General features: G+C 43.5%; 2 protein-coding genes and 1 long non-coding RNA gene across 4 annotated transcripts; 2 read left to right on the top strand and 1 right to left on the bottom strand.

Annotated features, from left to right (window-relative positions):
* Positions 1–700: 700 nt before the first annotated feature.
* On the bottom strand, positions 701–7,650 carry PDCL3 (phosducin like 3). The gene is made up of 6 exons (XM_048049066.2): positions 7,496–7,650; positions 6,382–6,511; positions 5,704–5,794; positions 4,881–5,024; positions 3,824–4,032; positions 701–1,477 (listed from the first exon to the last, which is right to left on the bottom strand). Exons 1-6 carry the CDS (start codon positions 7,499–7,501, stop codon positions 1,335–1,337), a joined length of 723 nt encoding a protein of 240 aa, XP_047905023.1. The 5' UTR covers positions 7,502–7,650; the 3' UTR covers positions 701–1,334.
* Positions 7,651–18,880: 11,230 nt separating this feature from the next.
* Positions 18,881–20,863, top strand: LOC106049081 (histone H2A-like). Of its 2 annotated transcripts, none has more exons than XM_013201242.3 (2): positions 18,881–18,964; positions 20,070–20,862. In XM_013201242.3, exon 2 carries the CDS (start codon positions 20,075–20,077, stop codon positions 20,492–20,494), a length of 420 nt encoding a protein of 139 aa, XP_013056696.2. In that variant the 5' UTR covers positions 18,881–18,964; positions 20,070–20,074; the 3' UTR covers positions 20,495–20,862. The 2 variants fall into 2 exon arrangements, with proteins under 2 accessions (XP_013056696.2, XP_066840263.1); XM_066984162.1 differs by having other exon boundaries at positions 18,941–18,964; positions 20,074–20,863.
* Positions 20,864–22,927: 2,064 nt separating this feature from the next.
* On the top strand, positions 22,928–24,876 carry LOC106049080 (uncharacterized). The gene is made up of 2 exons (XR_010826802.1): positions 22,928–23,011; positions 24,194–24,876. It is a non-coding gene; the product is annotated as an uncharacterized lncRNA (long non-coding RNA).
* The last annotated feature ends 628 nt before the right edge of the window (positions 24,877–25,504 follow it).

Raw genomic sequence — 25,504 nt, 5'->3', positions numbered from 1 at the left:
AGATGTAGGTAAGTACGAAAAGAAAACACTAGGTCTGACAGCATTTCGGATATTCCAGTGTCAAGAGAAGTGTGTCAGTATGTACAATATGTAATAATCAGTATTTATCAGTTTTTACCCTGCTGCATTTTTGCTCACTTCCAGTGTTAATGTTTTACCTGTTTTATCAAAAAATACAAAAAAGAAAGACAAAAAGACTGAAGTGAAACCCAAATCCCCATCCAGATTTCAAAGATAAAGCTTTGCATCAGGGTCTTGTAACTGTTTCTTGAGCTTCAGGTGAAGCTGTTTGTTGTTTAAGCTACACATTAAATTTTACTGGGGAGAAAATTTTACTGCAGGAAACATGCTTAAGTTATTATGAAACACACACAAAACTTAAAAACCAAACTTTTGCTTATGCAGTGTTACATTCTGTACCACCCATCCACAGAATCCACCAGAAATATAACATGTCCATGGCACAGGCTTCTCAGCGAAAGCTCAAAGCTTGTTAGCCCAAGCTTAGACAAATTGAGAGCCTTCCTTAGAAAGAAGATAGGAGGTTTTTATTTTTGTTTTAATATAGGAAGACGTTTTCAAACATCATTTTCCCTCTCATTTGGTAATGCCAGTACTGTAGTAACACATCAGACTTCTGGTTCTGTGCAAGAAGTCACCAACTTCACACTGGAGTACCACCATCTCAAATTTTCTTTCCCGATTAGTAGTGTGGTGTTGGAGATCCAGCCCCCTGCAAAAGGGGAGGTATTGCTGCTATGCAAATAATTGTGCATGGAAGGGAGTTCTGGACTTGACAGGTCCCAGGAGATGACGGCCATCACCAGCATCTCTGGAGATGCTGGCACCCCCAGCTCTCAGCCTCGTGCTGGTCCTTCTGCCAACATCTGCACATGATGGGCTAACAGAAGGCCAAATTCAGAGCTGTGCTATAACCTGTCACATTAAGACCAGCTGTTTATACACACAATCATGTCAAAACTATTAGGCTTTAGGCCACTTAATATTTCATATTGTTAAAAAGTCATCAATTTATTAAAATAATAACAAGAGACTTTTGTGTCTACTGATGCCTGTATTTTAAAACTGAGTAATATTTACTCAAGCTTCATAATATAAAATGTCTTTCGGGATCTTAAGTGAAATTGCAATAATTTCCTCCCTACCTCCAAAAAAAAAAAAAAAAACCAACCACCTTTAAATTTCTAGATAAATGTCTGTCTTGAAATACCACTCTTCCAGGGTTCAGCAAGATCTTGATGAGCATCTCCAGTGCTTTAGATGGGAACACTGGCTGCAGGCCTATTGTATCACTCTTGATGCTGATGCAGGAGTTAGTCATCCTCTGAGTCACTCTCTCCCCTGGTTGGGGCACACACCCTAATCGAGGACATGAGCTGGTCCTGGATCTGCTTCCTGGGGTTCTCCTCAAGGTCTGTCTTGATGGCACCTGACTCCGAAATCTTCCACTCCAATTCTGCACAGAGCAAAATGAGAGTGCCTTGAATATGGGGAGCAAACTGGGCTTTTTCCACATCTGACTCTTTTTGACACATGCTTATTTACCTCAGTACACAGTTCTTTGCCTTTCTGGTTTACTCTCAAAAGGAGAAAAGGACCTCAGACCTTGACAATTTTCCCACCCCTGCTTTCCCAGCTGACTTCTCACCCTACCATCACACCCACCAAAACCAGGGCCCTGCTCTATTCCTCCCTGTCCTCCACCACCCTCTGGTCCCGGTCCCAGCCCCTGCCCCATATCCCACACCCACAGCAGCCAAGCTCTCCCTTCAGGACTCAGGAGGGCTGGCACGGATCTCACCCCAGGGCACAGATCCAAAGTACAGGCTCACAGCACTGCTCTGCAGCCCGCCCACGTCACACCCAGTGCCCCCCTGCTCCCTTTACAATGGGGAGCATCAAAGAGAGAATTGATACAGAGCAGCAGCTTTAGATAAGGCAGCTCTCCTGGGGAAAGAGAATACCACCTCCTTCTACCCACATACGGACAGAAATCAGGTTTGCACATCTACTGCCAATACATTACAGCTGTTTGCATCGTACAGCAAGTCCATCACAGGCAGAAGACGCAGGGAATAGATTGTTTGCTGAGTGGCAAAAGAAAAGTAGCAATTCCATTTATACATCTGAATTCTAGCTATTTTCCAGGGATGTACTCCATAGATGCAATCTACCCCTTTCCCACTACTCCATGCACTGATTATTAGTTCCTTTCAAGACAGTAAAAGAAACGCCACCATCAGTAGTGGGCCTGTTACTATATAGACCCAAACTGGATTGCTTCCCAGAAGCGGTAGAAAGTCAATACAACACACTCAGTTGAAACCTCTCTCCTAGTTCTGCTGCAAAACCCATCATTAAATCTAATTTCCTTCAGACATTACAGACTAATGAATACAACCTCACACTTTCTTTAATCTCCAGTGGAAGTCACCTAGACTTAGGGGATAAAGAAAGAAAAAAAAAATAAAAGAAAGCGTAGAATTTCAGTACCTAGCTTTTTGCAATGACTGAATTAAGCTGGCTCGGCTGCCTTTGGATCCCTCAAAATCAATTATTTATGAGCTCAAAACGGGAGAAAGATGACTATGTTCTGCTACCATTGCTCCCTTCAGTGCATAATTAGGCAACCTCTAAATGTGGAGTTAGTTACTCTCAAATTAGCGATCTCACTGTTGAGCTTTTTGCCTTCTGACATTTCAGACAGAGAAGTGTTTTCTACAGCACACATTCAAGGTAATCCATAAATTTCAGGGTTTTATTAAAAAAAACAACAACAAAACCTCTTTGCACTCTGTGCCAGTATAGGCAGCTGCCATCACTCAGCAGGGTCCTGAAACGCTCCGTTTCGTGGTTCACTTCAGATATAGGTGCCCTTAAGTCTGACCTTGAAAAAGCTTGAAGGTATCTGGACCAACACACCTACTCAGGAAGCTGATGAGTATCCTTCTAGCTCCAATAAAATCCACCAAACTGCATCACAGTTGCATTACTTTCCAACAGGAAGGGCCTTTTCCACTGCTGACCTCTGTCTTCAGGCACTGCTTTATGACACCATACCCTGCCAGCCTCTCCAAATAACAGCTTTTTCTGCAGAGCCATGGTGCTCTGCAAGATCTGTGGCACAGCCCTACGACCCTAACCTCCCGAAGCACATCATCCTGATAAGGCTGCATGACCCCTGATCTGGCACCAGAAGGGCTGAACCAGCAAGGAGGAAATAATCCAGGCAAAACCATGATCTCCAGGAAAGGCTCTCCATCTCTGAGATAGAGAGGAAAAGGGAGCAGCCCAACTGGGCAGCGGGAAGGGCTCTCCTTAAAGGCTAATGAGGAGTGGAGCCTGTGTGTCAGGAAGGTACAGACACTTATATGCCTTCAGCTTGGAAGTAAAACAAGATGCCTTGCAATGCAATGAGCAATCACCAGTTATCAAGTGCACAGATTACCAAGCAACTGGGGGCAAGATCAGTCTTTCAGGTTAAAAAAAAAAAAAACAACAAGTGTGGGGGGTATGACTTGCCCTTTTAATATATTCAGAAAAATTTGCTTCACAGGGCACAGGGTATGAATACTTGCATACACATTAAATAAATAACTGTATCTTGGCCTACTCAGCCACTTGCTGCTTGTACAATATAGCTTCAATCACGTCATTAAGCCAAACGGGTGGGGAAGAAAAAAACCCTCATGACTTTTAGTGATCTCCATTCTCCTATTTCTCACTTCACTTCTTTCTTTCCCAGCAAAACTGTTCACTATTTTTACTTTTCCTTTGGAATATTTAAGATGCAGACACTCACCATCCCTTGTCAAGTTCATGCCACCAAACACCAAAGGCCCAATGAACTGAGCTTTGATGTCTCCTTCAAGGTAGACAAATATTGTAGGCAGATTCTTATCGGGGTAGTTGGGTATGCAGGTGGTAGAGATAGCTTTGATGAATTTCACATCTCTGAACTTTCTTGCAAGCCCATTCAAATGTTGATTTATTAAGGCACAGAGTGGAATTCTGTAAAGAACAGCAATAGACATGCATAAGAAAAACTAGAAGACACGTTGTACAGTAATCTTCACCAGAAGAAAGGTCAGAAATAGCAGTTCAACAGCAAGACAAATGTACCATAAGCAACTTCTGAATAATTTTGTTGTCCAGTACTCCAGCATTCAGAGGAAGTCAGCATCACTAGAGGTTGCTTTTGTTTTTTAATAAAAAAAATATTAGCAGTACCACTTTCCCTCTTTTTATACAAAGGGTTTGGTTTACAAGATACGATGTTTGAAAATTGCACGAGCATAGGCAGAACAGAAAGAAAAGCGACTCCTGGAAATGAGAAAGCTAATGACAACAAATACCCGTGAAGCAGTTAGAGACAACAAACAAAATCAAGTATTTCTAGCCCTTCCCAGAAGATTATATCGACTTATAAGACCTTTTTAATAAGATATTCCATCCTGTTGACAAGACTGAAAACCTTGTTCACTCTGTTTTTATACATCTAGCAAACAGGTCAAAGCCACACAGCGATTCTTCTAAGAGCAAAAACACTTTGCACTTTACCCAGAATAATTTTCAAAGATTAGTATTTCCATAGCAGAGGAAATGGGAAGACCTCTACCTCTATAAGAAGACTAATCACACAGTGCAGTGTGTGTGTATATAAATATATAAGAGAGCCACTTCCTGGTAACATCCTTTTAAGAGCAAAGTTTGGCTGTCTTCAGCCAACAGTAAGGAAATTATTAACTCAATATTTCTTGCAACTCCAAAATCAGTTCCTTAATTTCCACATTAACTATACACTTGTCTAGAGTATTTTCAGCCATTGACAGTGAAAGGTTTAAAAGAAAATTTCTTACCCTTGTTTGTACAGGTGCAGGACTACCCATATACCTTTTCCAGCTTTTGTAACTTCTTGAACATAATCTTTTCCAGAAATCTCCAAAACTTCCCCAAATTTATTCTTCATTTGAGCTGCTTTCATTTCTGCTAACCTTTGCTGTCTGAACAACAAGGAAAGAAAGCTTAAAAACAGATGTATTTTTGACAGAAAAATAGTCTAAATCTAGACTTCAGAGGCAGATTACAAACATCTTCAAAGCCCAGAGCAACAAAAGTAAGTTAATGTAGGCTGTAGATATTCTTACATTTGCATCACAAGTTAAAGCCATCAACACACAAGAAGTACAACTATGTTCTGTGAATGGAATTTGTCATGTCTGCCCCCAGCAGACATTTCTTCTGCTGATACTACACCACCAAACTAGATGGTAAAAATCATGAGATGAAAAAAAGATGATGATAAATCAACACTGCAATCATAAATATGCAGCACCTTATTGTCATTCCTACAAAAACTGAGAAAACTTGAAGGTGATTATCAAAGCTCTCACAGTCCCCATTTCACTATTCGCTCAGTGGGCGTACATTATCTCTGCAAAATTGGGTTGTAAATAAAGGACACTGAATTTAAACTCCAGCATCCTTTTAAAGGCACTCAGAAGGTCCACGTGAGATCAAAAAACACATTCCACTTTTTCTAGCATCAGGCCTAAGAACATCCTTCCTCTTTGATACCATCTAATAGCGTGTATCTATACCTATAAAACAAACAAAACAAAAAAATCAAACAACCACATGCTCCAATTTTCATTAAAACCAAGTTCTGTATGATTCTCTAACCTGTACATTTCAATAGCTTTCTCATCTTCCTCATTAAATTCATCTTCATTTTCTTCTAGCTCTTCCAGAGTCATGTCCTCGTAAGTCTTCACTAGAACGAAAGCAATATCAAATCAGCAAAAATCTAATTCTGGGAAAACTCAACCTTTCAGGCTAACGGAATTTATTTATTTTAAGGATAGATTAACTATAGGAAATGTGGTGGTTTTTCTTCCTGCAATATTATTGTTACTGGATTTTTAGAAAATATTATGCACTCTATACATGTAAATAGAAAGACAGTGATGTAAAGGACTGAGCCAGAGGCTGGCTACTCTAGTACAGAAGTACCTGAGCTACCTTTCAAGTTCTGTGACTGCAGCAGAGACATACAATACAGCAGGGATGCCTGAATAATAGGGGAAGCATACAACAGGTAACAATCATGTTCATTAGATACTTTCGTTTGTGCATCCATATGACAAACTCCCTTCAGACTGCTCTTATTTCAGTTTTGAAACATTTACAAAAACATGGCACTGGCATTGCGAACAAAGTCTTCCTGTACTGGAAGATGCCATGTATTCAGGAACATATTTGTCTGATACTGGTAAGAGATGGCCATGCTATACAAGAATTAGCCTTGGTATCCCTTACAGGTTTAGAAAAAGACACATTGCTTCACAAGCACAAACTCACCAATAGACTTCTGTAGGATCATGAGCTGCTCCTCCTCCTTTGCGCGCTCCTGTTCTTCGAGGTTCTCCTTTGGAGGAAGGATACCTTTCTTGCGCAGGATGTCATTCCACTCTGTGTCTTTGTCTGGGTCCTACAAAGAAACAAGAAACGGATGACATGCATTCAAGAAGAACTTTGACACATCCAGAAGTTAACAGAGGCAAGTTTTTCAAGGAACACATGGCATTGATACAGCAGTAATTGTCTTGATAGCATCAGGAATTCAGTTGGCACCCTCCTGAGGCTTTTTTGTGGCCCCAAGAGGGGGCCAGAAAAAAGTGACTTTGTTTTATTTCACCCCACTCACAGCATGCCTTGGCAAGCCACGAGAATTTGAAGTGTTACAACCACCACTGCAGCTCTCGCAAGGTGAGAAGGGCAGAAACAGGGTGACAGGGGACATGTGCTGGCCACAACGCTAGGGAATGGAGCCTCAGCAGAACAGATCGTTGTCCTGGGAAGCACGGGTTAGAAAACAGGTGGGTGTCAGCCCTGTGGATCAGCCCTGTGCACACACTGGCAGCCTCCCTGGTGGAGTCTGTCAGCGTGAGGACAGCAGCGCTCGGAGAGAGGCGAGCGTGGTCACTGCTGAGTAAGGGCCGCTGCTAGGGAGCAGTTCTATATCTATGCCTAGGTTATTCCTGAATTTTAAAAGCTTCTGTAAGGAAACAGCTCCAATAATCCAATAAGAAGAAGGCCAACGGGCTCCTATGCATTGCTGAAAAGCTCAAGTATTTAAGTTACACCGCAGTTAACCAGGAAACACTCGTGCTCTGATTTTGGTTCCTCCCTGACTTGAGCCAAGTCCCAAAGTCCCCTGAGGTCCAGCAGCAAAACAAACGCCGTACTTCAAGATAAAGAAATAAATAAAGAAGTAAAACAATAAACAGAAGTAAAACGAGAGACCGACGAGAGCCCAACCCGCAGCGCACCCCCGCCACGGGGGCCATGCCGGGCCCGCCCGCCCCAGCAGGCAGCTCCGGGCTGCGGCGGGGCCCGAGCCCGGCCCCGCGGGGAGCACCGGGGCGGCCCTGCCCGGCCCCCCGCGGGCTCCACCGCACCCCCGGGCCCTCACCTGCATCTTGCCGGCGGGGCCGGGTCCGGGGCCCGGGGTACAGCGGCACTGGGCTGGGCCCGGTCCCGGTCCCGGCGTGCGCGGCGCGGCCTGGGGTGGGCGGAGCGGGGCGGAGCGGGGCCGGGCCAGCGCCGCTGCTTCCTTCAGTGCCTAATAAGGCCCGGCCGGCTCGGCCTGGTGGGGCAGGGTTAAACATAGCGAAGGGTTTCGGCCCTGGGAGTGAGGCTGAGCGTGTGTCATGGCCCCCTCTTAGGGTTTCGTGTGTTCCCCTCCGCGTGCGGCTTCAGTCTCTGCTGCCGCCCAACGCTGCGGCGTGATAACAGGAAAAGGGTTTAGTATCAAGCACCACGTCCGTATTAATAGGATACAACTCATTAATCGAGGTGCCCCCCGTCTTGGATCCCGTTGGGAAGCCTGGCAATGTTTGCTTTTGAAAAGCCCGTTTTTAGGTTCTAAATTCCAGGCAAAACCACAGCATTCCAAGGAATGCTGCTTTTCACAGAATCGCAGAATCATCTAGGTTGGAAGAGACCTCCAAGATCACCAAGTCCAACCTCTGACCTAACACTAACAAGCCCTCCACTAAACCATATCACTGAGCTCTACATCTAAACGTCTTTTAAAGACCTCCAGGGATGGTGACTCAACCACTTCCCTGGGCAGCCTATTCCAATGCCTAACAACCCTTTCAGTAAAGAAGTTCTTTCCATCAATCCCAGTGAGAATACATGCAATCCTTTCCAAATCACTTTTGCCCAGAGGATTTGTGGATGCCCCATTCCTGGAGGTGTTCAAGGCCAGGCTGGATGGGGCTTTGGGCAACCTGATCTAGTGGGTGGCATCCCTGCCCATGGCAAGGAGTTGGAATTAGATGGTCTTTAAGGTCCCCTCCAACCCGAGCTCTCTATGATATGACTCTATAAGTTATAGGCTTGATGGGGCCTTCTTATTTTCTCTCAGGACTGATAGCAGGCTTTCCTGGTTAAGAAAACCCTGTGCCTTTTCAGCTTTGATTTCAGATACCAACATAGTATCCCTCACCTTGGTGTCAAACTGCCTCACACAACTAAGTACATCACCACAGTCTTCCCCAAACAGTAATTATTTTGCACTGCTGTAAAGGGTCCATGACTCTCAAATTGGTGGTGTTCTCCATTTGGAGCATTTAAAGCCATCCCACGGTTTCCCAGTCATTGCTAGATCCCAGGCTCATCTGTCCCAGTGACCCACTGAGTCTGTGGCATGAGACTAGTGCAAAGGGAAAAGGCCCCCCATTTCCTTGGGGGCCCTCAAGATCTGCGTTAGAGCAGACAGCACTGCATTGCCTTTAACAGACAATGCCCAGCGCCCCTCTCAGTGGGGCTTTAATGCAATAAAAGCCTTAATAATTCAATTACAATAAAACAATGCATATGGAGATGCCCCCACCCGTCCTCATACCCCTCAAATCAACATCAGCATGGATGTGATGGAGGAAGAGAAGGTGCATTTTCTGTGGGTCAGAACAGACGTTCTTACGCTCCCTGCTCTAACATAAGTTCATGGGTACCCTCGTGATGTGGCCACAGAGCCCTACTGCTCCTGCCCAGCCCCGGCTAGCTTGTCCTTGTCGGCCACCAAAGTTGTGCAGGGGAAGCAGTGTGGCCCTGGGGCATGGTATGCCTAGCAGACAGCATGCTGAGCTGGGCACAGCCTCAGCTCCTCACCCTCACCAGACAGCTTCCTGAAGCTACACTAAACCTGTTGGTCCTAGAGCAACCTGCTTTAGGTGTCCCTGCTTGAGCACAAGATGGCCTCCAGAGGTCCCTTCCAACCTCAGCCATAATGATCTCATAAACATGTAAATCAAACTAAGCACCATCACAGAAAAACCCCAAATAAATTGCCAACCATAGTGAATATTTCCCTATAAGCATGCAAATACATTTGGTGAGTTTTGGGGCTCTCCTCTGCCTTAGTTTTTCTCTGTGACACTTTCCTTTATTCTGCATTGAGTCCATTCTTGTCTGTCTGTGTTTCATATCCTGTGTTATTGCTTCACGGGCTCCTCTCCTCATTTTTCTTTTAATGCTCTGTTTAAATAAATAAACAAATCTAAACTACATATTGTCTATTTTTAACACATAATTATCATCCGTACCCCCACCATTCCATTTAGGATCAGCACCCCATTCCATAAAAATAGGCACCTCTGCCACTGAAAAGAATTGAGTGGATGTGGTGCTTAGGGACATGGTTTAGTGGGTGACATTGGTGGTAGGGGGATGGTTGGACCAGATGATCTTGAAGGTCTCTTCCAACCTAAATGATTCTATGATTCTTCTGAAAAACACACAGCAGCAGAGAAGGGGGAAGATGCCTCCTCCTGCCTCCCCCTCCATTTTGTGCTCACCCAGGAATGGGGAGCTGAGCTCTGGGTCCCTGGAAAACTGCCTCACCACAACCAGCCCACAGGCCTCAGGATTATGCTTGTTCTGATCATGCAGAGAAACAACTGTCTATCTCTGAATTAAAATAAATGGGTAGCCACAGCTGTGCTTTGAGAGGACATCAATCATTATGGTGAATATTTAGATGCATGGAGAGTGTCCCATACCCACCTCCCAGGGCCCTGGAGGGGAGGAAGACTCTTCTTGGTGCTTATGTTAGCGTAGCAACCACGTAACCACCAAGTGATTATATGAAGGTGCTTTATTCAGTGCTGGAAGCCGGGGCAGGTGCCTAAATCTGGCTTCAAGTCCCGTTACATCCCGATCGTTATTTATACCTTCAACATTACATGAGGTATACATATTCATTACAGGTTGCAACATCAGCCTCGCATTCCATTCTAATTAGCTCTCCTCCCATTTGCACATGCGTGGTGCCGGTGGTCGTCCGGTGGTCGTCCAGATGAAGTAAGAAGTCTTCCTCTCTTTTAAACTTTTCACCTTTCCCACTCGACGCATGCTCTCTCCGCTCCTTGCTTCTGGTTCAACTCGTTTCAACATTTTCAGGTTCTTATCAAAGGTCAGGTTGTACCTGTTCTCTCTCAGGGGTCCCTTTCAAGGATTCATTTGACCGTTCGGTATACTCCCTATAACAAATATCTCAGTATACATAGATAAATTTGATAATGTAGATACATTTAATAACGCTTATCTATATTTTATGACCCATCACCTAAGAAACATTAAAACATTCATTTGGTTTTCCCCAACACTAACATTTCCCCCCTTTGAAAATACTTCACTCATACCGAGGGCAAGTATTTTCATTTTTATTAAGTTGAATCAGGTTAGTAAAGGTTAGTAAGTATAGCTTGATATATCTTTATTAGTCTACTATCTTATTGATACCTCCATGCCTACTTATTAGTGCTGGTACTATAAGGCGGGGGTGGAGTAAATGGGACAGGGTGTTTGGGTGATCCTTGGTAAGGACTCTCATTATTCGGCGATTCCATGCACTACTCCTAACTATTTCACCCTTTACACACAAGTACATTACTCCCATTGCAAAGAATACAATTAGCAGCAACACAATGGTTTGTAGGAGAGACTTAAGCCATCCTTCCAGGTGGAGGCCTAGTCCCTCAAAAGTTGCTCCCAACCAATTTTGCTCAGCTTCATGTTTCTCTTCCTCTAGCTTATGTTCCACACGAGCTAGTTGGGATATGTCATTTTCTACATCTGCAGTTACATTTGGAATATGCACACAGCAATGATCAATTCTATCTTTCAAATACCCACACACCCCATGCTCTTTTAACAAAAGCATGTCCAAAGCCATTCTGTTTTGCAGGGTCATTTTGGTTGTAGCCTGTAATTGTAAGTTTAAATCTTTGAACCCCTTCTTGCTTACCTTTGCCAACCTGTTTACCAGTAACATGTATATTCGGATTCGGTTCAGGAGACTCGTAAGGTTTCCCATACATGATTTCATAGGGACTTACTGACATCCCACTTCTTGGCTTTATTCTAATTCTTAGCAAGGCTAGTGGTAAGGCCTGTGGCCACTGTATCTTAGCTTCCTGACAAATTTTGTTTAGTTGCCCTTTCAAAGTTTGGTTCATCCTCTCTATCTGACCACTAGATTGAGGCCTCCATGGGGTATGTAAATTCCAGGTAATTCCCAGTAACAAACTAACCTCCTTAACCACATTGGCAATAAAATGTGGTCCCCTGTCTGAAGAAATACCCAACGGTACACCAAATCTAGGGATTATTTCCTGTAGTAACCATTTTACCGTTTCCTTTGCTTGGTTGGTGCGACAGGGAAGGGCCTCCGGCCATCCTGAAAAAGTATCAACCCCTACCAATAGGTATTTGTAGCCTCTTGCTTTAGGTAATTCCACGAAGTCAATTTGCCAGTAATCTCCAGGCTCTATCCCAGTCCTAGTTCTTCCCATCTCAGCATGTTTCCTTGCTACCGGATTATTCTTTAGGCAAAGCTGGCACTTCGACATTACTGACTTTGCCATTGTTAACATGTGTATTGAGACGACACCCCATTTCAAATAAGTCACCATTGCTTCTGCACCCCAGTGACACTCATTATATTTTGTTTGTAAGATTTCTCGCATTACTACAGGAGGCACTATGACTTGCCCTGTCGCAGTCACATACCATCCGTCGGAATTCTTCCGAGCCTTCATCAAATTCGCAAGTCTCTCATCTTCTGACGAATACTTTGGGTCTTTAGGTAAATTAGAACAAGAAAGGCCTACCTTTGATGGAATTAGAGCCATCACTTTCCATACTTCGCGCGCAACGTTCCGGGCCGTCAAATCTGCCAGTCTGTTACCTTCTGCAATCTCTGACACCCCTCCTTGATGGGCTTTACAATGCATTATAGCTACCTGTTGGGGTTTCTGTACAGCTGTTATTAATTTCAATATTTCTTCTTGGTATTTTATATTAGTCCCTTGTGAGGATAGCATTCCCCTTTCTTTCCATAATGCCCCATGTACATGAACTACTCCAAATGCATATTTCGAATCTGTCCATATATTCACATTCTTACCCTCGCTTAGTTCCAGAGCTCATGTCAGGGCAATTATTTCTGCTCGTTGGGTTGAAGTTCCCAGAGGTAGGGAGTTTGCCTCAATCACTGCTTTTGACGTAGTTACCGCGTATCTTGCATAGCGGGTTCCGTTTTCCACAAAGCTGCTTCCATCCGTGAAAAGTTCCCAATCCGGTTTCTCCAGAGGCTGGTCCTTTAAGGCTGTCCTGCTGGCATAGTTATGTTTGATGATTTCCACACAATCATGACTGAGGTCTCCTTCCTCGTAGTTGTTCCTAGAAACACTGCTGGGTTCAATAGGTTAGTAGCTTTTAGAATTACATCATCTTGCTCAGTTAGTATGGCTTGATATTTCATCATTTGGCTGGGTGACAGCCAATGGCCCCCCTTTTGCTCCAATAACGTAGTCACCATATGTGGCACGAACACCTCAATTTGTTTTCCTAATGTGAGCTTCCTGGCTTCCTGTATCAAAAGGACTGTGGCTGCCACGGCCCTTAAACATGAGGGCCATCCAGCCCTTTCTGCATCCAATTGTTTAGAAAAATACCCCACAGGTCTTTTCCAGCTCCCAGTCGCTGGGTCAGTACTCCTAATACCAATCGTTGTCTCTCATGCACAAACAGTTGGAAATCCTTTGATAAGTCCAGCAAGCCCAAGGCAGACGCCTTTATCAGGGCTTCCTTTAATTTCTTAAAGGCCTCTTGTTGTGGCTTTCCCCAAGTAAATGTACAGGCCTTTTGGGTTTCATAGAGGGGCTTTGCTATGAGTCCATAGTCCATTACCCACAGTCTGCACCACCCGGCCATACCTAGGAAAGCCCGTAGTTCATGCAAATTTCGCGGCTCGGGAATTTCACAAATAGCTTGTATTCGGTTAACTCCCAGTTTTCTTTGTCCTTGAGAAATTTCACATCCCAAATAAATTACTGTTGTGCACGCGATTTGTGCCTTTTGTTTAGAAACCTTGTATCCATTTAGTCCCAATTGATTCAAAATATCAATAGTTACCTGAATACATTCTGACTCTCCTTCGGTAGCTATTAATATATCGTCCACATATTGTAATAGCAAGTATTGATCCCTTGGTACCTGAATTTGTCCTTGGTTAATCCAATCTTCTACTTCTTTAGCTAGTTGACTGCCAAAGAGGGTCGGGCTATTCTTGAATCCTTGAGGTAACCTTGTCCAGGTCAGTTGCATCTTTCGTCCGTTCCGTGGATTTTCCCATTCAAAAGCAAAGAGTTTTCTACTATCCTTGTCAATGGGTATGCAGAAGAAGGCATCTTTTAAATCTATTACCGTAAACCACTTATATTTCTCTTTTACAGATGTTAACAATGTATAAGGATTAGCCACCATTGGGTGAATGTCTTTTGTTATTTCATTTATTGCCCTAAGGTCCTGCACTAGTCTGTATTCCCCATTAGGTTTCTTTACTGGGAAAACTGGGGTATTATATTCAGACTTGCATTCTTCCAGAATGCGGTAGCTAAGAAATTTATCTATAATCTTTACTATTCCTAGCCTAGCTTCTAGCTTCAACAGGTACTGTTTAATCCGTACCGGTCGGGCCCCTTCCTTAAGTTCAATTTTTACTGGCTAGGCTACTTTCGATTTTCCGGGTACGTCTGTTTCCCAAATCGTAGGTATTACTGCATTTTCTACCTCCTTTGGTATACGAGGAACAGCCTTCTCTTTAATCATCAATATTTGTCCCACTTTTGATTCCGGGATTCTCATAATCAATTCCCCATCTTCAAACGTTATGGTAGCATTTAGTTTAGTTAACAGATCCCGTCCCAAAAGAGGAATAGGGCATTCTGGTACATATAAAAATTCATGCGTAATTTCTTTACCTCCAAACCGTAAATCAAGGGGTTGTAAGAACGGCCGTATTTCCTCTTTCCCGGTGGCACCTATAATAGTAGTTTTCCTTTCCCCTATCCTACTGTTGTGGTTTAACCCGGCTGGCAGCTAAACACCACACAGCCGTTCGCTCACCCTCCCCCCTCCCTCTCTGGGATGGCGGAGAGAAACGGGAAAGTGAAGCCTGTGAGTTGAGATAAAGACAGTTTATTAAGACAGGAATATAATAATAACAATAATAATAATAGTGATAATGATAATAGTATTAATAATAATAATGTGTAAGAAACAAGTGATGCACAATGCAATTGCTCACCACCCGCTGACTGATGCCCAGCCTATCCCCGAGCAGCCGGCCCCCCCACCCCGGCCAGCCACCCCTATATATTGTTTAGCATGACGTCAGATGGTATGGAATACCCCTTTGGCCAGTTTGGGTCAGCTGTCCTGGGTCTGTCCCCTCCCAGCTCCTGCTGCACCCCCAGCCTGCTCGCTGGCAGGACAGAGCAAGAAGCTGAAAAGTCCTTGGCCTGGTGTAAACACTGCTCTGCAACAATTAAAACATCAGCATGTTATCAGCGCTCTTCTCATCCTAATCCAAAACATAGCACCCTACCAGCTACTATGAGGAAAAATTAACTCTGTCCTAACTGGAACCAGGACACCTACCACTTAATTTATTGAGTACTGAATATGTGGCCCCTGTGTCAATTAAAAATTTTACTTCCTTATTTCCTATTTGAATTTTCACTAGGGGCTCTTTAGTTTCCATTACCAAATCTCCTAGTCAGCTACTATATTCCCCCAGGACCATCGCCTTTGCTGCTTCTTGGTTTCGGAACAGATTTCCCCCACCAACAATCAGCTGTCCACGGAGAGGGCACTCGTTTTTCCAATGACCTTCCCTCTTACAATGGGCACACTGGTTAAGACTTAACCTATTTCCCCCTGAGCTCGGATAGCCTTTCCCCGTTCCTCTACCTCGACCATTAATATTTCCTCTTTCCCTGCCTCTTAATCCTGCATGTTCTCTCCCTTGAATTACTGCTAACAAATTCTGTTGTTGCCTTTTTGTTGTTTCTTTTTCTCTGTTATTATACACTTTCCAGGCTATTTCCAACAGCCTATCCAAATTTCTCAAATCTGCACCTTCCAACTTTTGCAATTTCTTCCGAATATCCTCTTGGGCTTGTCCCAGGAAAATGAGTGCTAATTGAGCTTTAGCTTGCTCTGTTTCTACGTCTAAATCTGTATATTTCTTAGCAGTTTCTTTTAATCTCTCCAAAAAGTCGGAAGGTGATTCTGTTTTTTCTTGCCTGATATTATACAATTTTGACCAATTTATGGTCCGGGGCATGGCATTCTGTACCCTGACTTGTACCCAATCTTGATATCTCTTCAGCCTCCTTATTCCATCCCCCGTGTTATAATTCCATTGGGAATCCTCAGTGGGGAAGTTTTGACCTATATTCCCAGGCACTAATCCATTTTGTATATCCTCTCGGGCTCTCTCTCTAGCTGCCCGCAATACCATGTCTTTTTCTGTCGAGTCCATTAAAGTATCCAGGATCACCTGGAGATCATCCCAATCGGGATTTTGGGTTTTAATTATCATTTTCATTACCCTGGCTACTTTATCTGGGTTTTGTCTATAGGTGCCGGCTGCTTGTTTCCATATCATTAAATCCCCAGCCGAAAAAGGCACCTTAACATATACCGGTCCTTCCGTCCCCACTCCCTGCCTGAGGGGAGCGATTATTTTCCCTCTCTGTTCATTTATAGTTTCTCCTGCCCTCTGCTGTTGCCGAGTCCTGTGTGACACAGGGGAGACTAAAGTCGGGGGTTCTCCATCACTACTGCTATCTTCATTCTCCCTTTTCTCTCCCTGTCCTGGCTTTTCCGGAGCCGACGGCGCAACTTCCAGATCAATATTTCCATTATTCATTTCCCCATAATACTTATTATTCTCTATTGCCTGATGCTGCATACGGCGCCCTTCCTTAGTACATGCACAGCAACGTTCCTCGGTCGGAACTTCAAACACCATTATTCCACAAGCATGCCGCCATTCAGGATTTCGGCGCAAATAAAAGAATAGTTCCACATACGGGAGTTCATCGTATTTTCCTTCCCGCTTGCAAAATAGCATTAATTGTAAGATTGTATTATATTGCAATGTTCCATTCTCAGGCCAAGTTTCTTGGTCCTCTAGTTTATACTGTGGCCACCAAATATTACAATAATCAATCAGTTTTCCTTTCCGCATCTCTTGACCAAAACCTCCCTCTTTCCAATGCGTTAGCAAACATCCCAGCGGGGATGTTCATGGGATAGGTACATCTTTTCCCAGAATTCCTTTTAATTTTTCCATTTCGAGCTTGTGATACAAACCCAAGAGCTGCCAAAGCAGCAGCAAAAGGCTGCCAAAGCAGCAGCACACTAACCCAGAAGCTGTCGAAACAGCAGTGTGCTTTACCAAATACCAATAATACCAAGTGCTGACCCTTCAGCAAAAAACAATACAATTACCAATACCAAACCACCAATGCCGAACCTGCAGGGCTTTTGCTCTGTCTAACGGACGGCGCCTAGGCTTACCCCAGGAGCTCCCTGCCCAACCGAGCGTGGCTTTCGCCGTGTCTGACCGGCAGGCTTTCCCAACCAAATCGGTACCGAATACCCAAAGTCGAAAGCACCTTTGCTTACTGCTCCAGTGGTACGTCGTGAGCAGCGGAGGTCGGTCGCGGTCGACTGCTCCCCGAGAATCCCTCGGTGCCGGCTGGAGCGAAACCGAGACACGATCCACCTCAGCAGTGCCCACGCCGTCCCATCTGGGTTGCCAAAATGTTAGCGTAGCAACCACGTAACCACCAAGTGATTATATGAAGGTGCTTTACTCAGCGCTGGAAGCCGGGGCAGGTGCCCAAATCTGGCTTCAAGTCCCGTTACATCCCGATCGTTAGTTATACCTTCAACATTACCTAAGGTATACATATTCATTACAGGTTGCAACATCAGCCTCGCATTCCATTCTAATTAGCTCTCCTCCCCTTTGCACATGCGTGGTGCCCTCCGGTGGTCGTCCAGGTGGTCGTCCAGATGAAGTAAGGAGTCTTCCTCTCTTTTAAACTTTTCACCTTTCCCACTCAACGCATGCTCTCTCTGCTCCTTGGTTCTGCTTCAACTCGTTTCAACATTTTCAGGTTCTTATCCAAGGTCAGGTTGTACCTGTTCTCTCTCAGGGGTCCCTTTCAAGGATTCATTTGACCGTTCGGTATACTCTCTATAACAAATATCTCAGTATACATAGATAAATCTGATAATGTAGATACATTTAATAACGCTTATCTATATTTTATGACCCATCACCTAAGAAACATTAAAACATTCATTTGGTTTTCCCCAACACTAACACTTAGGTGCACTAAATGCACATCCTTGTGGAAAATGCAGTTTTCTGAATGGTGTTGGAGCCTCAATTAGAGGTGATGTGAGAACATTAAAGCAGGAATTAGCAGGCTACAGCGCCTTCCAGTGAGGCAACACCTGAATTCAGGTTTTTGGGATCACAATTCTGAAGTCTTCTGCAGGCCCTCTTTAAGAAAGTCTTTTGGCTCTTACCCACAGTTAGTATCTGGCAAGCAGAACTGAAGGCTTAGCTGTCTGTGCCAGTTTTCAGCGTGCAACTGTTTTATCAGAGCCTGGGCTTTACAGAGGACGTGTTAGTTTAATATTCATCTTTTGTGCCTGAAACACCACTCACCACCGTTCTTGCATGTTGCTGGTTGGAGCCTATTCTAAACACCAGGAAGCAAAGAGAAAGACACGAGCACAAACAAAGCATGCTCTCATTTTTTAAAAGGTGAATGAAAACATTCACTTGCATTAGGTGAGATTCTTGCCCAGGTTAATTCAGAGGAACTAACCAATGACCCTGAGCACCAGGAGCCCCTGTTCCCACAGCAAACCCTGGGTTACAAGAAGAGCCCCAAGTCTTAGGAGCAGCCCCCTCCTGTCACTTGATGGGGCTTTGTTCACACAATACGAGCAAAGCTAACAGTCTCTCTGTCCCCTTCACCCAACAAAGGCTCCCTCTGCCTAGGGCACACATAATATGCTGTTTCCACCTCTCTCACCCAACTAAAAATACTTGGCATTTATAAATCACATTTCCCCTGTGTACTTTTGAAAATCAAGCCTCAGCAGGAAAGAGAAGATTGTTTTTACACAAGGTGTACGGACAGAAATACTCCAGGCAGAGTGCCTAAGAGCTGGCACTGTCACGGAGAGACTGAAATATAGCTGTAGCTTGGCCCTTCGAGACAGATTTGCATCCCCCCGGAGAATTCACTTCAGGGTGTCTGTAATGTATTTCTTCCTTTTCCCTCAAATCTAGGGTTAGGAGGAAGGTGAGCCACAGGTGGAAATGACTCATTAATTGTCCAGGTGACCCACTAATGAGGAGAAAATGTTGCTAATAAAAAGGCACTGCTCCCTGGAGTTAGGGTGAATGATAGGTGGCTTGTTTGCCTTTGAGTGTTGGCTGTAGCAAGGCACAGACTGGGCTAAAATAAGATACTTTTTTTTTTTTTTGAAGGTAACAGGATATATTATTCATCTACAGTATATAGTGGAAAAAATTGGGGTTATTTATATAAATATGGGGTGTATTTATAGTACAGCTGTAATGAAAATAATCAGAAAATGAGATTTTTTTTGTTGGGGGGGATGTCTGATAATAGAGGTAATGATCTATGGCTTGATTTGCTTGGGTTTTGTTATGGGTTGGTTTTTGGTTTTTTTTTTGGCTTTGGTTTGGTTCCTTCCTCTGTAATCTTACTCTGATTTTTCTTAAATAATTACATTTTTGCTATAAAAACTAAACAAAAAGCTATGTTAATCTGGTGATGGATGTTCTTGTATATTACAAACAGCTGTGCTGAAACTTACTCAAATTCTAAATAATGTTTAGATTAGTATTTTTGCCATTCTAATTGGACTGAATTTCATTATTCTTCATTCTAAATTGGCTATAACGTCTATTTTTGTTAACAGTATTCTGTCTAAGTTGATTCTTCCTTTTACTAGTGCAGGACAGCTTCAGTATTCTCAGGGCAGCTAGAGAATGTCTCTCAGGGAATTAATTTAGGAACTTGTGTGAACTCTTCTTGGAGTACCTCAGGTGTAAGATGCTATGGGTAGTAGGAATCTTACACTTTTCATACTTAAAATGAAGATCTGAATAATGGGAGAACTTGGAATACAGACTCCTCTAGGATAAAGAGAGGGGCTTAGCCTCAAGTTAAATTTGAGAAAACAGTTTAGTGTTTAAGAAGTCTTGTATAAGAAGAACCATTGTGCCCCAATCTCCAATACAAATTAAGTACCAGAGAAAAAGACTTTTTTTTTTTTTGGAGCTCTTCATATCTGCTTCAGTAAGTCTTTACAGCTTTTCAAACTACTTTGGTTTTATGAAAAGGCCTCTCACCAAAAGGCAGGCTATAAAAGGGCAGTAAAAGTTAAAATCCTAGTTCTGCTGTTAATGAACTGTGGTGGGTAGCTCTCCATCCCCTTGCAAAAAGAACAAGCTTTCTCCTTGATGTGGAAGAGTAGGAAGTTTAACTCACTTGGCTGTAATCTCTTCTTGCCCTTCCAAGCACCTGGGTAATGTAAAGGTCTCAAATCCTGTCTCTTTGTGCCAGTCAGGATGTCTGGACGTGGAAAGAAAAATGCAGTGGCTGGCAAACCTGGAGCTACACCAAGGAAAACTAAATCAGCCCTGGCTGGTCTGCAGTTTCCCGTGGGTCGTGTCTACAGGCTCCTTAAGAGAGGCGGCTATGCTGACAGGGTTGGTCCTGGCTCTGCCATCTACCTGGCCGCGGTGCTGGAGTACCTGACAGCGGAGATCTTGGAGCTGGCAGGGAACGCTGCCCGGGAAAACAAGAAATCCAGGATCCTGCCCCGACACATCCAGCTGGCTGTGAGAAATGACGAGGAGCTGAACAAGCTCTTCTCTTGCGTGACCATTGCTCAAGGAGGGGTTATGCCAAATATCCTTTCCGAGCTCCTTCCGAAGAAAACTGTCCAAAGTGCTGCTCCTTCTGAAGAAAAACCTGGTAGCCAGTGAAACTTGCTTTTCCTGGTCTGTTCTGTGCACTTACGGATGATGGGACTCAGTAGCACTGATTTGTATGTGATTATCTCTTTGTACTTTTTCCACTGGTTTTTAATGTTTTTAAAACTTCTAATAAACTTACTAGAAAGCAACATTGTTCTCCTTTCTCTTCACTGCTCTCCTTCCAGGGATCTAAGAATCCAAGAAATGTGGTTTTCTAAGTCTAGCATACCATCCAAATAACTCTCTTAAAAAGTAAGAGTATATTAATTTTTGAAAACATGTTTTAAGTAATAGTTGTGGAGCAGGCAGAGGAGTCACAATGCATTGCCATTCTTATGAACTCTTCTGCCATCACAAACTTCCTAATGCAGTTGGTTCAGCACCTTGTAGGTTAACTCTGCTTCAGAAGATACTGACTTACTGCTTTAAGGCTCACTGCAGCTCTACAAGCCGTAGAGAGAGCCTCCAATGTGTGTCTAAACCACTGTCCCCTTCTTGTATACTGACCGTAGGAAGTGTATTTGAAGCCCAGTACAGTGTTTGTGCTGCTAGTAGAGGTGACCGTCCTGCTTCTGTCAGTGTGGAATAACACTTCTCCAGCTCCAAACAATCCCCTAGGCCACTGCTGACCAACTCACCAAAAGTCTTCCTTCAGGAGGGCTCATGGGATTTTCTCTCTGTTTGTAGTGGATGTTGAGGCTCCCTGCTGAAGGGGAAACCAGTGGTCTGGTGCAGATGTGTTAGGATCAGTCTGGCCCCAAGGCAACGTCTCACAAAGTTCGCAGCATCTAACACAAGTGCTGGTAAGGATCAGCTTCCTAACCTGCAGCCAAAGCATCAGACTGTTATTTGAATAAGATCTGCCTGTTGTTTTGAGTTTGACCTAGCTCCTTTGCCCTCTTCAAAGCATCATTGTGTCAGAGCCTACAGGTCAGGTTTTATGATCCTGAAGGACATCAGAGCTGTGTGAGATACGCAAAGTAAATGTCTCAAAATTGCACTTGGGCAAGGAGTGGGAAGAGAGAAGGATACCTGGCAGAACAGCCACCTTCATTTCTACAGTGGTAGGCAACTGAAAAAGTCAATGTATATTGCTTGCTTTTAAAGAGCAAATTGATGAGGTCTTGGCTAGCCTGCAACTAAAGTAAAAACGTGAGGAGTAGGTCTGCAGCTTTGTGCATATAGTAAAGATGTGCTATGTGCAACTTCAGATATGTGCTGTTTACGCCTGTTAATGGAGAAAAAAAACACTTTAAGGGAGGCATATGAGAAATGAACATATGAAACTCAAATTAGTTCCTCCATCTGACCACGGCAAAGGAAAACAGGTCTTGGAATGATTATTTCTTTCAACCAAGCAAAAGTCTACATGTTTGCAGTAATGAGAGAAGACTCAAGTTATGTACTAATTTCATGCAGTTTTAAGTGCGGCATTTATAGCACCATCTATAGCACCATCTATAGCATCATCTGCTGATCTAAGAGGACTGTGTTTCAGTGATTGTGCTGCTCCTGTGGCTCTGCTCTGCACCACACCAAACATCCCTCCAAGGCATGTCCAGCCTTCACTTGACATTTTCTGTATGACAAAAGACTGAGGGAGCAGTGTGGCCTTGTCTTTGCTTACACGCAAAGACTGCGTGGGTACACCAAAGACTGTGGTGAGGTACTGGTCCAATTCAAAGGTCCATTTTTTTGGTATTTCTTTGATCAAAACCAATCTCAATGGCTTTCTTCTAGCCAACAGTTTAAGCCATTTGTAAATTAACCAGATATCAGAGTGATCTGAAAATTTACCCCTCTGGCTTTACAGTGACAGAGGATGGATACCTTCTAACCCATCTGCTCAGTCAGAGTTTCTGTTGGGCCAGGGCTCAACCCTTCAGCACTTACATATTGAAAAAAAAAAAAAAAAGATTCAATTACACTCAACTCTAGAATGGACATATTATGACCTGCAACACAACTATGCATGACTTTGGAAAAAAAAATAGTGTAAAATAGGGATAAGCCATAGAATGCAGACAACCCAATATCAGAGGTCCTGAGCTTTCACAGGCTCTACAGTGGGGTCACTAGGCAGTGTGGCCAATGCTGGCACCACAAACCACCATGATATAACTTGTGTTTAATTCTTTATGACTACAGCAGGATGAGCTGTGCCCCCTTCCAGCTGTAATAAATGAACTGCCAATCAGGGGTATTGCCGTTCGTTAAGTCAGTAAATAATACACATGTTTTCAGAGGAGAACATCAGCTGACGAAGTGCTAAGCAGCTCTACAAGGAATAGTGACAAATTCACATGCTCTTGAGTGCTGTATCAAGTTGCTCAAGTGTTGTGACCTTGATTGTTTTCCATTTTGAGTGGCTGAATGATTACTCACCCAGGTGGCATTAAATGACAGAAGAGGTGCTAATGATATGGCTACCACTAGAGTTTAAAAGGGGGCAGCTCTTCATAGGAAGTGTAGTCTGGTAGATTTGGGTTATGATATTGTTGAAGAAAAGGATAATAACTTGTTCAGGTAAAATTTTGTTTTTAAGAATAGAAACTTTGTCTCTCAGTGTTAGGTAAGCTCTTGAGTTTTGTAAGTTCTGAGTTGGCATAAGACTGTTGATTAAGGTGGTTATTTAATTTTATTTACTTACCTGGGCTATTTCTAAAATTCTTCTTTTTTTTTTTTTCCCTTAGGGCCCTCAGAAACCTCCTGTAAGAACCTTTTATTCTATTTCTAAGGGCTTCAATTTGGTATCTGATTTAGTTCCTCATCAAATCTGTGTGGAGTCTCTTTTTACTTAAAAAAAAAAAACAGCTAACGATCAAATCTTAAAAGCAATCCTATACGCAGGAGCAGAACCTTCCTCTGTTCATCTTTTAGCTGCTTTGTGTTATACATTAAAGAGGAGTTAATGCTATTCAATACCAGAGACTTTATCAGTAACAAGTAATAGAGACCCGTTGAAATGGGAGGAATATTGTACAAGCAGATGGCACTCATGCATTTGTAGTAGTCTGACTCATAGTGTGCTGAGTAGAGTAATTTTGGTGTCTGATGTGAAAAACAAAGTTTCTCTTCTCGTAAGTCTTGTTCCTCATTGTGACCTGTTACTTTGCAGCAATAGGTCCCCTCACCTTTGGCAAGATCCCCTTGAAGTGGTTTCCAGCAGATATATTTTTCTGATGTAACAACAGAAAAAAAAATAAATATTAACTTCTAGTATGGGTTCTCTCAAGGCTATGATTATAGAAGCTGCTTAGTGTTGTGCTTTCTTGTTTTCTTTTACTAGAGGTAAGTTCAATGAAGATTCCCTGCAGGCTTTCTGGACACTTGTGGGTATCTTGAAGCCTTGTTTGCTTAAATTTTCTCGTTAAAAGCAATACTCATCTGATGCTGGTTCAGAAGGCCTTGCTCCTAAGTTCCACTTTACTCTCTTGAAAAGTCCTGGAGGTCTAGCAGATGGCTGGTCTGCTGCTCTGATTGAGCCTGTAGATGGTTCTTGGCTGGAAACTTCTCAGACTCCTAGAGGAGCAGCCAGACCCATCTGCTCCTTCAGACAAAAGTATGAAACAGCTATCAATCTTTCTGGGAAAAGAAAACTGACTTCTAAGGAATTAGGCAGTGGAATGAGGAGCATGGAAGGAACTTAAATGCTAAGCTTTTGTTGGTGGTGATTTTGTTGTTTAATTCCTCTTCCTTTCGTACTAGATTGATGTTAGAATGTCTGAATGCAAAAAGAAAAACCCAAAGCTCCTCCTTGTGCCAAAGAAAACTAAATCATCCATGGCTGGTCTGCTGTTTCCCGTGGGTCGTGTCTACAGGCTCCTTAAGAGAGGCGGCTATGCTGACAGGGTTGGTCCTGGCTCTGCCATCTACCTGGCCGCGGTGCTGGAGTACCTGACAGCGGAGATCTTGGAGCTGGCAGGCAACGCTGCCCGGGAAAACAAGAAATCCAGGATTCTGCCCCGACACATCCAGCTGGCTGTGAGAAATGATGAGGAGCTGAACAAGCTCTTCTCCTGCGTGACCATTGCTCAAGGAGGAGTGCTACCTAATGTTCTTCCTGAGCTTCTGCCTAAGAAGACCATGTCTCTTAAACCACCCCACAAAAGTGTCCGGTCACAGGAGTTCTAGCTGCCACCACGCTCTTGAGCTTGTGTTGCTGCTAGTGCTGGCATTTTCCACAGCCTGGACCTCTACATGCTTTTTGGCAACTTTGGTTTACATTCATGTGTGTACCTAGGTGCATGTCTGAGAAGTGCTAAAGACAGGGTTGCTAGTTCGGTTTTCCTACGTCCTTCAAAAGAAAGTTGACAGACTACTTCTATGAATGTCTAAGTGTAAAATGGACTCATGTTGATCTTCTGTCCTTCTATAAAATATTTGTTGCATCATTTTCTTCCCAGTGTAGTTATTTAGGGAAACCTGGCCTATTGTCTTTAAAGAATGGGGGTGGGTAGCTGGGATCTACTTATTCAATGTGTGAGAGTCTGCTTCATCTGACAACTGTGCCCATGAGGAGGTCTGAAGTGAACTACTTAGTGTAAGTAGACGCACTCAAGAGACTTACACTGGACTTCCTTATACATCAGCTTTACTGTCCTTATAATCTTCTCTCATCTTTGGATGCTGAAGTAGGGCTGTGCTGTAACTTCAGAGTGTCGCCACGCACGCCTTGGTCCAAGGATGGTGGAATTGTTCTCTTAAGTTTCTGTATTCATGGAGTACAATCTGAGGAGTCTTCAACAGACAGTGTATAAACATGGTCAGTGTTTGAGCCTTAAAGATCTAGGAAGTCTTCTTAAGATTGCGTCCTGATGAGATGCTCCTTAGTTTCTTTGAGTCTTGTTCCATTAGGATCCAGGTCAAGCAAAGCTATGCATTAAAGGGCAATCCAGAAAGTAGCCTTTCCCAGAACCTTCCAACTCTTGTGTCCTACAGCTACACGGTTTGAAAGGTTACCTAAGCACTACTGGGTTTTTACTCTAGATTGTAATACCAGTGAGGACGTACCAAATT

The sequence above is a fragment of the Anser cygnoides genome, chromosome 1, assembly GCF_040182565.1.
Source record: "Anser cygnoides isolate HZ-2024a breed goose chromosome 1, Taihu_goose_T2T_genome, whole genome shotgun sequence".
In the NCBI taxonomy this organism is placed as follows: domain Eukaryota; kingdom Metazoa; phylum Chordata; class Aves; order Anseriformes; family Anatidae; genus Anser; species Anser cygnoides.
Note: the sequence above shows the minus strand (reverse complement) of the source record. Positions and strands in the feature narration are given on the sequence as shown.

Bases quoted from the DNA above. Each gene is read 5' to 3' on its own strand.
- PDCL3 (XM_048049066.2), bottom strand. The intron at 5,025-5,703 runs GTTAGAGAATCA...CTTGTTGTTCAG, and splicing joins AAAGCTATTGAAATGTACAG to ACAGCAAAGGTTAGCAGAAA. The intron at 4,033-4,880 runs GTAAGAAATTTT...TGTTCTTTACAG, and splicing joins CTGCACCTGTACAAACAAGG to AATTCCACTCTGTGCCTTAA.
- LOC106049081 (XM_066984162.1), top strand. From the start codon at position 20,075: ATGTCTGGACGTGGAAAGAAAAATGCAGTGGCTGGCAAACCTGGAGCT.